Genomic DNA, 18,068 nt, shown 5'->3' on the forward strand with positions numbered 1-18,068 from the left:
ATAGTTTTGTGCCATTATTTTATTATCAATTGTTTTGAAAGAGGCCTAATATCCTTTGAGTACTTATAAGTGCACACCATGTGTATTTTTTTCAGACGCTAGGCTTGAGCCTGGGATTGTCTTCTCATTACTTCAGGCTTGACCTAGGGGTTGCGGCATTATCACTTAGACAAAATCCAGAAAGAGGAAATAAATAACATTAAATTCTCAAAGACTCTGAAAAGCTAATATCATGTTTTACAATTGGGAGAAAAAGTTATGGCTTCAAAGTTAAAATGTGACTTTTGTCTCTGAAACAGAATTAAGAACAACACTTTTGTGCTGTAATGACTTTATTTACAACAATAAACAATTTATGTACAATTAATACATGTTACCTTCTGTAGCTGTACTGAAACTTTATCAAATGACTTGGTTTCCATCCGATCCCTTCTTCGTAGATGTACGAACAGTAGAACTTGCCGTGACTGAAGGTATGTCCTTCACTGCAGTTAGGAGCTTTCCAGCAAGGATGAAGTTTAGCCTCTTCACTTACAAACAACACCTTGATCTTGTACATTCCGTTGGCCTGGAGTGTAATACTTTCCCCGTTTACCAATGTGGGTATCGTAAACTGTTCGTAATAGTTGGCATTACCGTTGAATCTGACCACAACTGGTTCTTCTGATGATGAGCTGGAAATGTAATCCGTTATCCTAGTTATGACAACATCTACTTGGCAAGCGTAACTGAGTCCAAAGCAGTCGTGAAAATCTCGAGAGGTGGAACCCAAGCAAGTGATTGATTCAAGCATGATGTTGCGATCTCCTACGACGATACAGCTGTAGGATGAATCAGACTGAGTAAATCTTCCCTCTCTTGTGTCATGCAGAACTGCCACTGTTTCCCACCATTTCCACCGCTCCTGAAATGCCAAACGCTTTTCCTTGATGGTACATATGGTTTGAGACTCTTGTTCACTTTTTTCACAAACTTGAGTGAATTCCTCAAATGTCAGGATTTTGGTAGGAAGAACTTCTTTGCAGAGATCTTCATAGGTGAGGGTCATCAAACGAAGGTGCTTCAGAGGTTGGGACATCCATTCTCTCATTGAAGAGCCTTCGACAGTCTGGACTGTAATCATTGGAAATTCATTCGCATTACTCAACAACAAACTAACAGACAAATATAAGTTTTATCAAATTCAGGAAGAAAACCACATAATGGAAGTAAGTGTGATGTTTAGTTATTCAAGATGTATTATAACTTTGCATCTGACAATCACAAATTTCTATAATGCCATACCAAGTTTTACTATAGGTATGTGCATAAAGTAGTTTAGAGCCCCCCTAAAATAGATAATATCAACCATAATAATACTGCAACTAGTAGGCCTACTACTGAAAACAGTAAAGCACAAATCATTAAATTGATCCTAAAATTAAAGAAAAAAACATTTTGACAACTCTAGCGCTCAACCTCTACAACATGAAAAACCCATAACAAATTTGCATAGTACAACTATAGACTAACCATTTTTCGTGTCTAGTTCATGTCCGGCAACGAAATTTTGTTCGCTAGTGTCGACAAAATCTTTTTTCTGTTATTTTAGAGTTTATTTCATGGTTTGTGCTTTAATGTTTGGTTATATAACTAGAGTATGAGTTATGGCTTATGATTATACCGTTTTATTTGGTTAAACGGGGTTTTAAATTACTGAAATGACAAGAAACTAATTGTAAACAAAACACAACATCTACAGTGCACGATAAAATTGGCTTCAGCTGTTCCATAAGGATGGAAAGTCTACTTAGGAAGTATGTTTATCTATGGTACAACTTTAGAACAGGAAGAGAAGTCTACATGTACTGTTCAAGTCGATGATATTATCATATGATCATACCTTTGTGAGTAGCCCACTTGACTAAGGCTCGCCAGATGTCTACCTCGGCACAGTTCAATGTATCTTGTCTGACTATAAACAGCACACTGTCTACATCCACCTCAACAAACCCTTCACTTGCAAAGACTTTGTCTGTCTGTTCCCGGACCATCTGGAGAGAGAAAAATAAAGAATTTAGGAACATTTAACCTTTTAAGACCACCTTTGATGTTTTAGTTTTAATCTCAAACCAATTAAGATTCTCTAAATTTGAATATGTGACACATACTGAAATGCATTGGCTGATACATCAAGTCAGTTTTCTACAATAGAAACTGTAATAAACTCACCTAAGTTTCGATAATATTATATTATGAAACAAAACTTTAATCCTTAATCAATCCCTAACAGTTTTCTTTGTAGACAATTTTATAAATATTAAAGCTAGCTTTGTTGCACCACAGAGAATTAAAGCCTAGTCCACACATGGAGACTGAGTCGGCCGACTGTGCGCAGACAGTCGGCAGACAGTCTGTCAACACAGTTTCGGATACAAGTTTCCGATGTGTTTTGCGTCCACTAGCCAGCCAGTGTTTCCATTTTTGTTGGTATGGTGACCAAAGAGGGCGTAATAATATCCTGTGCGGGCTTCATTTTTCTGAACCATTGGCCTAATGAATCTAGGAAGAGACGATGATGGACTCAACATTTTATCGGGCAAGGTTCGTACTGTGGTCACAATCTTCTATCAGACCTTCAGATTATGTGGGGGATTTAGGAACTTCACGAGGTTGACTTATAAAGATTTTGAAATTTGGCTGAGCTTTGTTGGTCTTAATTAAGATTTCAAACTTAAGAGATGAACAATTCAATAAAATGTCATATAATGATATAAATCATTGAAAACTAATTCCAAAACTTTCAACAAACTCAATCAAGCTCTTTTATTACCGCCCAAAAATCTTAATATTACCGCTTTGCAGTCTAACTAAATGGGATGAATGTTGAACACCTTCGGCTTGTATCCAGTCTCCTGTCTCCAGACACGTCCGTCCACACATGCAGACTTGAGACAAAAGTATTGTCTGTTGTCTCCGTGTTTCCCATTCAAACGGGAAACAGAAAACACTGTATTTTGTCTCCAGAAACACTGAAATTTGTCTGACGACAGTCGGCCGACTTACTGGAGAAAAAATAGCAACACTCTGGAGACAGTCAGCAGACAATGTTTCCGCAGACAAATCGCCATGTGTGGACGAGGCTTTACGAACAGAGGAAACAAGCTTATGGGACAACCATGCGCTTTCAGCGGGCAGAAGTTTACCTGTGACCATCAGCAAACAAGAGCCTGAACGGCGAGCACTGTGAGATAATTCCTATCACATCATATCAGGGCTCAGGGTCTTCCTCCAACGTGAGCATTGTAGTACAGAAGGCTAGGGGGAGGTGTGGGACCTTGCCTTAAACACCAGCACTAGTGCTACACACCGCTTAAATGTACCATTGAGATTTTGCACCAAACACTGACCAACTGGTCTTGTGCGACCCAATACAGAGATGATGTCTTGAAAATATGTCACAAGCACAGGTTGGTCTACAAGTGACATGCCTCGAACTCAAAAACTTTTGTAGACATGATATCTAAGACACCAGTGGGTTGCCTGTCAGTATATTCAACCTTACGACATTCGTCTCAGAAAACTATCACACAACCAACAACCATGGTAAGTGAGGTTCAACACTTAAGCTGTTGAAAACCAAAAAAACTAAAAACTATTTAAGTCTAAAAAGTTGTTGGTAACAATTATAATACCGTATAAAATTTAGTATATCAGCTTATACCTCTGCAACATAAAGTTCAAGATCCTTGACATTGTAGGTAACCAGGCAGTGAAGAGCGGGGAATATTTCCGGGACACATTCGGGTTTCAACCTTTCAGCAACTTTCTTCTTGAGGGTGGAAATGAGGTATTTCTCAGCCGCATAGCACAGTTTAACTGCAACCTCAGGATCTAACTGTCGGCAACTGTCCAAACCTCCGTAGCAATGCCTGTCACAGATAGTAAACTGATAAATGTCTTAGTTGACTCTAACAATAAGGATCAATGTAACTACCGGTGTTAGATCAACCATAGACAAATATGATTAGAAATAGACCGACAGAGTGCTGCGGTTAGCATATGTTCTGGTGTCCACCTCTAGGAGCGCCGTGCAGTTCCGTAGCGTGTGCGCCATAACAAAACGGCGCTCCTAGTGATGGACGCCAGAGGCTAACAGCAGCGCTGCTGTCGTTCTATATTTAGTTCTATATGTCTATGGATCTAAATTGCTTCTATGAAATTAAATGACAAATTCTTTATTTTACCAGCAAAGTTAGGGCCAAATGTCACTGTCTTACACTTAACTTACATACGTAAATATAAGAAATAAAAATAGAACAAGATTTCTTAAACTGATATAAATCTACATATTTAACAAATTACGAACAAATGAAACAACAATACAATTTAACAAAATAATAAGCGTTCACACACTCACACGCACTAGCAATCGCGCAAAGACACAGAAGCCTTAGGTCACGCCTGCCGAGACAATTTGTTTAAAGTGGAGATTTTTTTGTTGTCACATGATGAGGCATACGCAATGTGATCGAAGAAGAACAAGAACTACCCTGAGACACAAATTTAAAATCGGATGTAAAATATTTTGGGGAGCCTGTTTTCAAAATTAAAACAGTCAATGATAAAATGTTGAAGGATCTTTGATAATTTAATTTCAATGTATTTGGCTCAAGGAGGGCGTGACATACTCTTTACTTCACAGACCATACACAAATATCAAACAGTAATTCTGAGACTGTGGAGCATACCTTCCTGAATCACAGTCATATCATTGATCAATGAGTTTCAGTAACTGAAGTGGGGTAATGGGGGGTGATTTGATCAAATTTAGTTTAGTGTGTTGAGGCAAAACATTCTGCAATATTTTCAGTATTTGTTTGGAGGCAAAAACCTTTTTTTCTGTGTCCATAACTGCTGTGTCCCAAGTAAGTAAGAGTTGAAAGATATGCCAAGACTTTTTACTTTTTCGTAGTAGGGAAGTGCTTTGCCACTCACTATGATTGTGTTCATGTAGTCTAAGTCAATTGATGCGCAAAATCAAGAGTGGCACATTTAAATCGGTTTCGTCTTTTTGTGATTTAGTCTCAGTCCAAGTATCTATTCGGATGACATCTTCATTGATCCTTCTGACACAGCCATTTTCGTTGTTTGCGGTAAAATTTATAGATTTGTAAGTTAAGTTCTCAGCGTACATATGGTGTTTACAGTTGGCCAAGGTCGAGTTCATGTCGTTGACTTACAGTACAAAGAGCAGTGGTCCAAGGATCGATCCTTGGGGCACACCGCATGTAACAGTCATCCAGTCTGATCTTTTGTCACCAACCTCCACACATTGCTGCCTATCTGACAGATAAGATCTCAGCCATTTAAGAGAATTCTAGGAATACCCTAATGTCCTTAATTTCTGCACCAGCAAGTTGTGATTAACACAGTAAAATGCTTTGGAAAAATCGAACAGAGTTAGAAACATTCCTTGTCAACACTCAATAGCTAGTATCTCGTCTTCAGTCACTCAAAAGAGTGCTGTTCATGTACTGTGTGCTGATCTGAAACCAGATTGATAGCTAGATAAAATTTTATTTTCAGTGAAGAATTCAATGATCTGACAGTGAACGATCCTTTCTAAGCCTTTAGATACAGCGGACAAAATACTTATTGGTCTGAAATCCCCAACCAGGGTTGGTGCTGAGATATTTTTTAGGGGACGGATAATGGCAGACTTCCAAATTGAAGGGAAGAAATAGTGCTCCTAAGTTAAAAATTAATGTGATGGGAAGGATGGCATAGAGGATGTCTTTGATAAAGCGGATAGATATCCCATCAGAAGGACAGCATTGCTTCAGATTCTGCAGATAGCCATCAAAACATCAGACTGATGAATAACTGGTTTGAAATTAAAATTGAACTAGTGGAACCCCGTCGAAATCGACGGTTAATCTTGAGGTTTCATGTAAATTCAGCTAACTGCGATAGATAGAGTGAAGTAATTAAAATCTTAGTTAAATGAAGGGAGGATAAGCATAATAATAAGCCACTTATCTTGTCCGCTATCATGTCAAAGCCACTTTCACTATATGGGAGAATGAGTTCATATAATTAGTCTTTCATGTTACGGAAAGAGTCAATATTTATTACTAACAACTAATTCCATCTGCTTTAGAAAAATCATTCAGATTGTATCCAGATTTATAAGTAAATCTTCATCTTTGGTCATAAAAATACAGAATTTTATCAACATTTAAATAAGTTTTTTTTTTGTATTTGATAAAAATATCTGATTCTCCAGATAGCAGTAACATTCTTACTTCGATCCAAGCAATTTTAATTCCTTCTCTTGCCACATCGACCCATGTATTTAATCAGAACAGGATTCTTACTTGATAATTCATTAACTTATGGGGTAGTTTTGCCTGGCCATATCGACCACATAAAGCTGTGCATGTTTTTCGTGGATGGAATGAACCATAATTGTAGGAAATTTGATCACAAATCTTGAACATTTGCGGAACCAAATCCATAACCTAGTCCAGCCTTAGTAACAAATTATGCAAATGCGATGAGATGTGATGACACTGTTGTGTTTCCCAATGTTTTGTATGTAGTGAGGTTTAGATGCGTTGTTCGACCTAGCTACATGTGTACATCAAAGTAAAAACCCTGTAGGCCTACACATTTTTTTAAAATACCTGAATTGACATTAGTTCACCTACTTTACCAAAACCATAGATGAAAAATACTCCGTAGTTAGTCTATTCCAAAACTTGAACACAGCTCTCATCCTCAACGTAAGTTACTCATCTATGACACAATTTTCAACCCGATTATCGAAAACTTTCATACCAATAAATTAATTTCTGGTGTTCTTTCTTGAATTCAAAAATGGTGAATGAAAGTAGGGAAAAAAGGCAAGTGCCAACCTTACAATACATATAAGCTAACCCGATAAGGAATAATTATATGTTCCTTTGAAAATGATATGTCACACTTATTTCATAATTTAAAGTTTTCTAAGAGCAATAAAGCATAGATTTTTGAACAAAACATTTAAAACGTATCATAAATTCATCATTTTGTTGAAACTATAAAAAAACTTGCCATGCAGTGGAGAATCAATTGTAAACATTTAATTTTGACAGTTTCCTTTGAATACAATTTTAATATTAACAGCTGGTTCATTAAAAGTAGTGTAAAATTATCCACATGGTCATAATGTAAACAAAATTGCTGAGTAAACTTAAAAGGCCTCTGGGGCAGAGCCCCATGGAAATTTACTTTGTTTCTCTTTTGAAAGCTCACCTACAGACCAATACCTTTCTTTAGACACCCCTACCAAGTTTCTACACCCAGCCGTTCTCTCAAATTAGCTGTGACAAAAACCCCGTTTTCCTCCATAAGAATAACATGGGATGGGACTTTAAAGGCCACTGGGGCAGAGCCCCGAGGGAATTTACCACGTTTCTCTTTTGATGGCTCATCTACAGACCAAGACCTTTCTTTAGACACCCCTACCGAGTTTCTACGCCCAGCCGTTCTCTCAAAATAGCTATGACAAAGAAAAACAGTTTCAAATTAATATATAGATATCCTAGTTGCATGGTAGCAGAGTTGACTAATTCATTCAAGTAACTGTTAACTTGATACTGATTACTATTTTTACTGCAAGAAGAAAAGTAAATGTTTAACTCATTTAGAGGGATGATTACTGGTTGATAATCAAATTGTTTCCCAAGCCCAAGACTTTTAACTTTACATCATAAAACTCTCGCTGGCTGTTTTTGAATTTCGCAAAAGCTGTTTAACTCGATTACGAAGATTACAATATTGTTGGTTTAGTATGATATTGTTGGAGTGCCTAGCCCTGCAACCTAAGCTAACACGTTTAGCGATCAAACTTTTAATTTCAGGGGTCATCTACGGAACAGGTCTTAGTTTTTTCACACATTTTGTTAGGATGGGAGCATGCTTATCAAAGAGATTTAATATGGAAGAATTTAGCTCATGAACCATTTCATTATGGGAATTTAAATTTATTTTGAATGATGTGAATTGAGCCACATTGATATTTTTAAGATGTTTATATTTAATAATCTTTGCTTTGGGCTTTAAGAGATTTGATTGAGTACACACAGAAAATTAGGTCATTTTCGGATATTGAAGGGACTACGGAAGCTATGCCCATGATAAATGATATCTTGACGATTAGATCTAAGAGGGTATCAGAATTGGCAAAATCATAGTAGTCCCATAGTAGTCCCATATGTCCTGAGAATGTCCTGAGGACTACAAAAAATGCTGTGAGCTTATCCGTAGGACATCCCCGGGCGGGGACATTACGCATTCCTGCGGATATCCTGGGATATCCCAAGTTGACCATAGGACTACTATGGGATATCTTGCATATCCTGTCGCAATATCCGTGGGATGTCCTAAGGAGAAAGTGTGCTGTCTGGGTTATACTCTGCCTTATCCAGGATTCAGAAGTGCTAATTAAATCAAAGTTTCCGGGATAAAAAATTTCTCTAACCTAATCAATGTGAGCACGTAAAGACTGGGCATTGATGTGTACCACCTTTATGTGTTTGGGATATGGAGGAGATAAAGAGCGAGAGAGACAAACAGCAGTGGACAGTGTAGGGTGGTGGGTAGGGGAGGGGGAAGAGATAAGCCGGTCGTTGAGATGAGCACTGTGTGGCAGTGTACTCGCTAGTCTGGGTCCTCCTTGGTCCACAGATCGCGGTGTCACAACAGGTGTGTACAAGCTGTGATAACTTCAATATTTATATTTGAGCACAAACGATAGATAATCTGTTGGTTTAATCTCTCTTGTATTATTAAACATAAAATATAAAATTCGTCCCTCCCACTCAACTGACCCCTCGGTAAGTTTGCGGCAGAAAATTTAAGAATCTATTCCCTTTTAGCTAAAAAGCTCTAACTTGGCGCATGACAATTTGTATACTAGACAGTCGCTTTCAAGATTTTGAAAGACATTAAAAAATAAATATAAAAAAATTAAATCTAAGCAGAAAATATGTTGTTTCACATCCATGTGCAACACCCTAGACCTTCCAAAAGTAAACAAATGTATTCTTTAAGATATATACTCTAAAAATTCATCTAACTTCACATGTACCAGTACGTATGTGCAGACATAAGGGAGGCCAAAAGTAGAAATGTGATTTACAGTAGAACCTCTTTAATCCGAACTAATTGGGACCGGGGGTAGTTCGGACTATTGAATAGTTCGGATTACAGAACATATTGTTGTTTTTACATACCAATAGCCAGGGAAAAGTGAAAAATGCTTTACAAAGTAAAATACAGTTGTGGCGTCAACTTAGCCACATCTGTGATGCCTTTGGTCTTCACTTTAGTTTAATATTTATTATGTTACAGCTGTTGCTAGATTGTTAAAATGTTTAGTTTTTGACTATGTTATGATTCAGTACACTTCAGTATTCGTTTGTAAATAAACCATAATCAAATATTCGTTCATATAGTGGTGAAATTAATTCATACCGATTACTCACCCTATATATTGGTGACCCCGAACAACAACAACCAGAAACATGACATTCCTTCATCAATATTACCAATGTCGCTAGAAGAAATCGAAGCTCAATTGGCGAATCTACGAGAGCAACAAGATGAACTATCTACCAACGTTCAGCAACGCAACGACCCTGGTAATGTATCAGTGAATCGAGTTGCAGTAAAGCTTCCACCGTTCTGGGCCGATCGACCTAGTCTATGGTTTGCTTGCTCAGGTAGATTCCCAGTTCTCCATCTCAGGCATCACAAGTGATGACACTCGGTTCCACTACGTCGTTTCTCAGCTTGAAACATGTTACGCAGTGGAAGTAGAGGACATCATCACAAATCCACCTGCAACAAATCGTTACGCGGTACTTCGTTCGAAGCTTATTGAAAGACTGTCAACTAGTGAAGAAGAATGTGTTCGCCAGTTGATCAGCGACGAAGATATCGGAGATCGCAAGCCATCGCAGTTCTTACGCCACCTACGTACTCTGATCGGTCCAGCCCAACTACAGGACAACATCCTTCGAGCACTCTGGCTTCGTCGTCTCCCTATTAACATTCAAGCGATTATCACAGCTCAAAATGAACTTCCGCTTGACAAACTTGCAGATATAGCCGATAAAGTCATTGAAGTTTCTACAAGAACGCCACAAGTGTTAGTAAATGCTACGACAACTCGTGAACACACACAGTCTAATGACGACCTCACTGCTGCTATTACGAGACTGACGCAAAGGATTGACGCACTCGAAGTATCCCTCCGTCACGATCGTTCGACCAGTCTAAAGAAAACATCAAAGAAGCCGAATCAATATCAGCACAAATCTACAATCCAAATTTGCTGGTATCATGCCAAATTCGGGGAGCACGCGTCAAGATGTACTTCTCCTTGCTCTTACGCGGGAAACTCCAAAGACGGCCAGTAACAGCGGCGGCTGACTGTCAAGCATCCAGCCGCAGAATTTTTGTTTCGGATCAAAAGTCGAATCTCCGGTTCTTGATTGACACCGGCTCTGATGTATCATGTTATCCAAAACGTCTTCTACGAGACCGTCGCACATCTACAGACTTTGAACTAAGTGCCGCCAACGGTAGTACTATCAAGACTTACGGAACCTGTTCTATGACATTGGACCTAGGCCTTCGCCTTAGTTTTGCATGGCAGTTCACAGTTGCAGACGTCAGTGTTCCAATCATTGGCTCGGACTTCCTCAGTTACTACCATTTGCTTCCTGATTGTCGTTTGTTGCGACTTCACGATGCCAAAACTGGACTTATTACGGGAGGACAACTTTCCGTTACGACTCAAAGTAGCGTAAAATCCGTAGTCACTACTTCTCCCCTCTCTAAAATCTTACATGAATTCCCTGAAATTACTCGCCCTCCAGGATTGCCACGAGAAGTGAAGCACCAGACAGTACATCACATACACACGACTCCAGGACCTCCTGTATTCTGCCGACCACGACGACTGGCCCCTGAAAAGCTCAGCATTGCAAAGAGTGAATTTTCTGACATGGTAAAATGTGGTACAGCATGTCCATCAGACAGTCCGTGGGCTTCACCCCTGCATCTGGCGCCGAAAGGAGAAAATGGGTGGAGACCGTGTGGAGACTACCGTGCATTGAATGCACGCACCTCTCCTGACAGGTATCCTGTTCGACACATTCATGATTTTTCAAATAATCTTTCAGGCTGTAACATATTTTCTGTCATAGATCTAGTAAAAGCATACCAACAAATCTCTGTACACCCAGATGACATATGCAAAACTGCTATCACAACTCCATTCGGCCTTTTCGAGTTTCCATTCATGACTTTTGGGCTTTTGGGTGTAATGCTGGCCAAACATTCCAGCGTTTCATAGATGAAGTAACCCAAAACCTAGATTTTACGTTCAGCTACATTGATGATATTTTAGTGTTTTCCCGATCAATTGAAGAGCATGAGCAACATCTTAGGACTTTATTCAAAAGACTCCATTCCTATGTTTTTACTCACCCTATACAGTGTTTATTTAATACAGTAGTAAACATAGGGAATAAACAGTACTGTACATTACAATTGAAATAATTACGGTGCGTATATCAATAAATACAGTATACAATAAAGAACTACTGTACTGTGTGTGTATAGAGTACAGCAATGAGGCGTTCGGATTAGTGGACGTTCGGATTACAGGGGTTCGGATTAAAGAGGTTCTACTGTATATGGGTGATTTGATACAAAGGGAGAATTCCTTAACCACTATGATAGTAGTAAATAAGTTTTATCAGATGTGTTTCAAGCCTACCTAAGCAGCAGTCGGAAGGTAGCAGGTTCAATGTCTGGTACTCGAACGTCATTTTTCTCGGCAAGCCGACTGTCATGCAACATGTTGCGAAACACTCGACTTTGATTCATCAGACAAGCTTTAACTGTTCCAATCCTCTCCTAGAAATAAGGTTATTTTAAGCCCAAACTAGACCAGGGCCATATTCCCTAACAGAAAGAGTAAAAAAAAGCAATTGCCTTAGATAAATACAAAGAAAATACTGGTACAGTAGTTCATTGTTCTAATTTTCTTTTAAGCCTGTTATAGATGTGGAATTCTTTAATCCGGCCCATATACAATTAAGATTTACATAGTATTTTAGAGTTGGGTTTCACCAAAACGTTAAGAACTTTCCCTACATAAAGTACTTAATAAACCGTTAGTATCGGTAATAATTTGTTTGAGACTGTCAAGTAAACTTGTAATCTCATTGTAAAATTGTAGGCCTGTTTGATGAAGCAAGTATTTGAATTGTCCTCAATGGTTCCTTAATACATCTATATAAATGCTGTCCTTGCTGTAATTGTGTTGGTGCCATTTGAGTGTGCTAATGCTGTTTCCCTCTTTCAAAGGTATATTTTGTTTCAACATTTGTGCTCTACGCTGTAATAATGTGTTACCAGATTACATGCAATAGTTTGACTGATCCATAAGAATTATATATCTATATTTTACAGTATAAGAATGATATGTTGGGAGCTATTACGACTATTTAAACCATTGATAAATGACTTAGGTTGATATGTTCAGGTTTTAATTGATTATAAAAAATGTGTATTTAAAAGAAGATTATTTCTATTTGTTTACATATTTGTTTGCTCCATTGGGAAAACTGTGACTGCATAACTAGTTTAACTACCAGTTACTGACAATATAAAATTATGTGGTCAAATCTGACTTATTCAAACCACATCCACTCACTGATGACCCTGTGGCAGGGTTTTCCACAATGAAGAAACAATCATGAAGCCTCTCTGTTGTCAGTAAGAAATCTCCTGCCTGTTCATTATCTGGCTCAGCATCCCCATCGTTAACTGGAGCTGCCATTTCGTTATTCTTTTTATCACCTGAAATACAAAACTAATGAATGACTGTCTTAATGTTTGTTGATATAAAAAACATACTTTAGATGAATTATTATTGATGAAATTACATTAAGCAAGGGTGCAGTTGGTACCTGCCACAGCTGGTAGGTGCGGGTGCGTTCCTCTGTTCGTACCTTGTGCTCCCCACGGCGCTGATAAATTTCTTTTCTCTCCGCCACCAAAAGTTTGATGGGGATGACTCCAGCAACCACCAGGACGGCGGGTTCGGACACTGTTCGGTAGGCGGATGCAACTCTTAGTGCTGCCTGACGCTGCACTCGGGCGAGCCGCATCCTATATACTTCCTTATTGAGAGCGTCTGCCCACACCTCAGCACCGTACAAGAGTACGGACTGGACAGAAGACATTAACAGCCTTCTACGGCTGGACCGAGGCCCTCCGACATTGGCCATCAACCGGCTAAGAGAGGAGACCACCCTAGCGGCCTTGTCCGCCGTACTTAAAATCTGATCCCGCCAGCTAAGCTTGCTGTCCACCATAATCCCAAGGTACTTGGCAGAACTAACGGTCTGGACTTCGACGGCCCCTACCCTCAACGGCACGATGGTGTCAATCAGTTTTTTGTTAATATCACAATCTCAGTTTTGCTCAAAGCAAGCGAGAGACCGTGGTCTGTCATCCATGCGTTTATAGTACGCATAACTCGGTTCAGCTTTAGCTGAGCCAGCTCAACGCTACGTGAAGCTATCAAAACTGCAACGTCGTCCGCGTACCCAACCAAAACAGTTTCCTCAGTCTTTTCAGACCTCAGGAGGCTGTCATACGCGACATTCCAGAGGTCTGGGCCGAGTATGGAACCTTGGGCAGCACCGGAAGTTACACTCATCGTCCGTGGGCCCTCTGTAGTGTCATACATGAGGAGGCGGAGCCGGAGATAATCCTCTATGATACGCATGAGGTATGCCGGGATGTGGAAGGTGTTCTCCAGAGATACCTTGCTCAAAAATTATTTTGACATTGTTATAATTTTTTTTAGTTTTTGTTTGCAAAGGATTAAAATTAAAAATATTCGAATATCAACAATTAATAGTCCTAATAAGAAGCCTCTTATACAAAAAAATAACACTTAAATGTTTTGATCTATTGTGAGAATTTAATTTATTGTAGGCCCTACACTCATGTCTATGTCTGTATTTAAAAGCTGTTAAATTTGTTCTGTTAGAATTCAATATTTTAACATTAATGTCACATCAGTTTGTGTCATAAGCCACTCTTCTATTATGGCAATATAATCAGACAGCACTAGTGCATCAAGTATAGCGTTAAAACAACAAAATTTGTATATAGTTCAGTTTATCTTAATCAGCAACTTTGTATGTGATAGTAATGCAGATAATTGTGTAAGTGTTTATAACATAGTTTTAATTATAATAATTAGTTACTTACTTTGATTAATGCTAAGTGTCACAATGTGAGTTGTTTTTTCATCTATCACCACACACAAAAAAAGTGTATACCAATAAACTCACTTAATAAGTTATTTATTAAAACTCAAACACTAATTAACAGGTTTATTTTAACACATAGAGAGACCCGAGTTAAGTTTTTGGTTACTGAACTTGTCAAAGTGCTGGCAAAAATAAAACTAGGAGTGGAGTTAAAAATAGACCATCACTTCATGACAAAAATATCTTTCCTTCACATGATCTCACACATTTACTTATATTGTTGGAAAATCAATGTTATGGTTGAATTTGAGAAAAAAAATGTCATCAACAAACTTGTTTGTATAATATTACCGTTACCCTAGAGCTAAAACAATCACGTGATTTAAGTAGTCTAACCTGATGCAGAAAAACCTTTTGATACAACCACAAAACAAAAAATCCACCAGACGCAAAAAATGAAATCAAAGATTAAACAGATGAACATTTAAATAAACATATCATGAATCTGGGTTATAAGAGTCCTTGGATGGAAGATGTAGTCTACTTTTAGAACTGTGTGTGTTGTCTGTTGATGGATATCTCTGCTACCTATTGGAGTTTATTGGAACTATAGAACTGATGGGACTCTATTCCTAGAAGCTACATAAAAATGTAGTTTCTAGGTATAGAGTCCCATCAGTTCTAAGTTATAACCCTTTTCTTCCTGAATTATGAAAACATGATATTTTTTTCTCTTTTTATTTAGGATTAAATCTATATCCATTATACATGCTTCAGCAAACCTGCCGACTGAGCGAATTTCCCTTTGTCTGGATTGATTTTTAATTAATAAATTAAATTAACATTTATGTTTAAAAAGTACGGTACTGAGTTTTTTTTTAACCATACCATATTACCTATTTTTTAACTAGTATGTACCACCATGGACAAAACATACTCCCTAATGTTGGTTAGTCTATGGAACCACTCAGCCTTTTATAAATTTGTACATACTCTTAAAGCTTCTGAAATTAATTCAGTAAGAAAACTGCATCAAACTACATTGGGTGAGAAAGTTTTGCTGAACAGAAAAGTAATGGCCAGTTCAAACAAATTTAAACTCAAAAACACAGCTTACTAGTTCAATCAAGACAAACAAAAAATACAACTGTTTACTTTTGCAATAGGTATTAATTTTGAAGCACCCTGTATATTCAATTTTTAAGATACAATATATCAATCTCTAGTTTTTGATTTAGAAATAAAAAACTAGTTTTTTTTCAGCCGCTCAATATGTGGTATTGGTTACTGATTATTCTAAAAAAAGCTGACCTCCAATATCAACACAAATTTGAATCTTTCCTCATTAGTCTTTCAACATTTTCATCAAACTGTGTCAATAGGCAAGAAACAACACAAGTCAATACTGGTAAGAAAATCCAATGATTTAGACATGGTACTTACAATTATTTCTAAAAGATCAACAAATTTGATTGTTCCAAAAAGAAAATATTCCAGATTTTTCTTTATCTGATATCTTTGTGAACACTTCAATGAGGAAATATGCAGGGCAGGTTCGGTGCAAATAGATGGGATTCCCATATATTTCCTGGACAGGTTTGTAACCTTGACCCTGGAGTAGTTTAGCATCAGCTCAGTTTCTCCACCTCACCAACGCTGGGAACATCTCTAAGCCAAGTGAGTGGACAACATTTAGTTATAACCAATAGTGACCACTTCTACTTAACATGTTGTGTTAGTAAATCAGCTTTGGTCACTTAAGTTGGACAAATTTATGTTTTAAAATAGATCTTAAATTAGTACCGTAAGATAGTCTTTTCAGCTTTTAAGTTTTTCAGTCTATTTTGTTTGAATAAACCTATTAATTTATCAGCTATCTTAACATCTAGAAATGGTAATATTTTTGGACTTGTAAAATAAAATGCTTTTTTATATTTTAAGGCTCTAGAAACTAACATTATTTTTAGAAAATATAATTGCCAAAGCTAAAAGTAAGGTAGGGCATATACAATTTTGTAAATGAAAGGTTTCTATAACATAGTTGTTTTGGTACAAAAATATATAAAACGATTTGAATGTATCCATAACAAATTAAAGGAAAAACAACCACATACACTTAAAAAGAGTTTTAAGAAAATAATTCTAAAATTTTTAGCTATTTATTTTATTAATAAATTTGTTTAAACAGAATAGTGTTGAACAATATTGAAATTGACAGTTCTTAGATAAAGGACAAAAAGTCTAAGGTTATACCTGCCTTAAAGTAGGCCTAATACTCTTTTTAGAAGTAAATGTATTGTTTCCTCAAATCCTCTTTTCTGAATGTATCCCAAATAAAAATAATAATGTTAATAAAGAGAGCGAATATTTTGTCACTGACCAATGAATGAGAAAAAAAAAAATTATTGTAAGTATTTCAATAATCGATTTATATGTAACTAATCCTCCAAGAATTCACAGAAAAAGTCACATTCCAACTGCCTGATAATCAAAACACACTAACATAACAAAAACAACAGTGTTGGAGGATCTAGCTAGAGGTTATTCAGAACACCATAAGTAAACACGCTAAACAGTGCTAAAGTGGTTCATGTATAATTAGCGCTTTTTGCCCGCTCATCAATCATAAATGCTTTGGAACAGTAAAATAAATTAAATAATAATTGAAATATATTTACTGTATGATGCCTAACTGAGAAGTTTTAAAATAATGAAAAAATTAAAACATTTTGTAATATTTTAAATCTTGAAACTTGAGCACATGCCAGAGAGTCAGTTTTGCTATCTCAAAAGACTCTTTTGGGGACTTTTTTGGTCCAGTTTCCCATACCAAAACTCCTAATTTAAATAACTTAGTTCTTATACCCAGTAATTTAGTCGATGTTCGATCTTTCTTTTAATAAATGGTCTTTGGTTAAGGAAACTAGTCCATAACAGAGCATTTTACACGTATCTACACCCATCCTTTATTTTTATTGGGCTTTAGTACAAACGAGGACTCTGTTCAGGACTTTCAACAGGCGTAAACTTTCCAGCTTTGAAAGATTTCTCAGGAAACACATGTCTAATTTGACTGACTATATAAACTATCTTTGTTTACAGATGTTGCCGATATTATTAGTGCTGCTAGCAGCAGTCAGTCCAGGCATAGGTCAGTGGTCAAATGTTGGACAATGTCTAACCAATCACGGACCTCCGGCTCAGTCAGACTCTGGTGCTCGTGATGACCAGTTACGCAGCAGGCTCGAGTTCTCAATCGCTTTGTTCAAACAGGTATGCTACTACCGGTACTCTATTAAAAAAAAAAAAAATATGTTTAATTGAAGTTAAAGTTTCAGTGGTCAAGTAAAAGTGCAAGACTTGATTCCTTAGTGTTTTCTGGTCAGATAAAAATCCCTTTATGACTAATTTGATGAGTTAGAGAATAACTTATTCTTGAAAGTGGTTGGAGATGCAGGTGAAGGGGATAACAGATCTAGCTGACAGTCTTCGTATACCTTTCTTTCTGTTAAAAGATACTGTCCATGAACAACATACACTTGCCCCGATTACAGGAGAGTAGTTCACAGTACCTATGCCTACTTGATGGGAGTTTCGACGATACTGTTCATCTTTCTTTACAGTAGACTCCTCTTATCCGGACACCTTTCAACCGGACATCGGTTTAACCTGACTACACTCGGCGGAAATGACATCTCTTTAACCAGACAATTTCTATCAGCACATCGGTTTAACCGG

The 18,068-nt window shown here is 37.4% G+C and overlaps 2 protein-coding genes across 3 annotated transcripts in view; one reads left to right on the forward strand and one right to left on the reverse strand.

Annotated features, from left to right (window-relative positions):
* Positions 1-18,068, forward strand: part of LOC128992999 (uncharacterized) — a 39,423-nt gene that overhangs the window by 13,745 nt on the left and 7,610 nt on the right. Inside the window, exons 8-15 of the mRNA XM_054416750.1 lie at positions 387-473; positions 3,033-3,225; positions 3,530-3,585; positions 3,741-3,829; positions 5,190-5,270; positions 9,750-10,177; positions 10,438-11,179; positions 17,433-17,603. Coding sequence (XP_054272725.1) covers positions 387-473; positions 3,033-3,225; positions 3,530-3,585; positions 3,741-3,829; positions 5,190-5,270; positions 9,750-10,177; positions 10,438-11,179; positions 17,433-17,603 — 1,847 coding nt within the window. The remainder of the gene's footprint in view (positions 1-386; positions 474-3,032; positions 3,226-3,529; positions 3,586-3,740; positions 3,830-5,189; positions 5,271-9,749; positions 10,178-10,437; positions 11,180-17,432; positions 17,604-18,068) is intronic.
* LOC128991547 (BTB/POZ domain-containing protein 6-like) lies at positions 232-14,865 on the reverse strand. 2 transcript variants are annotated; one of them, XM_054414532.1, is made up of 6 exons: positions 14,727-14,865; positions 12,758-12,903; positions 11,816-11,955; positions 3,704-3,911; positions 1,883-2,033; positions 232-1,113 (listed from the first exon to the last, which is right to left on the reverse strand). In XM_054414532.1, exons 1-6 carry the CDS (start codon positions 14,812-14,814, stop codon positions 374-376), a joined length of 1,473 nt encoding a protein of 490 aa, XP_054270507.1. In that variant the 5' UTR covers positions 14,815-14,865; the 3' UTR covers positions 232-373. The 2 variants fall into 2 exon arrangements, with proteins under 2 accessions (XP_054270507.1, XP_054270508.1); XM_054414533.1 differs by lacking the exon at positions 14,727-14,865 and adding an exon at positions 14,329-14,694.

Source organism: Macrosteles quadrilineatus, unplaced genomic scaffold (genome assembly GCF_028750875.1).
Source record: "Macrosteles quadrilineatus isolate MER2022 unplaced genomic scaffold, UCM_ALF_1.0 Scaffold_4__1_contigs__length_99947679, whole genome shotgun sequence".
In the NCBI taxonomy this organism is placed as follows: Eukaryota; Metazoa; Arthropoda; class Insecta; order Hemiptera; family Cicadellidae; genus Macrosteles; species Macrosteles quadrilineatus.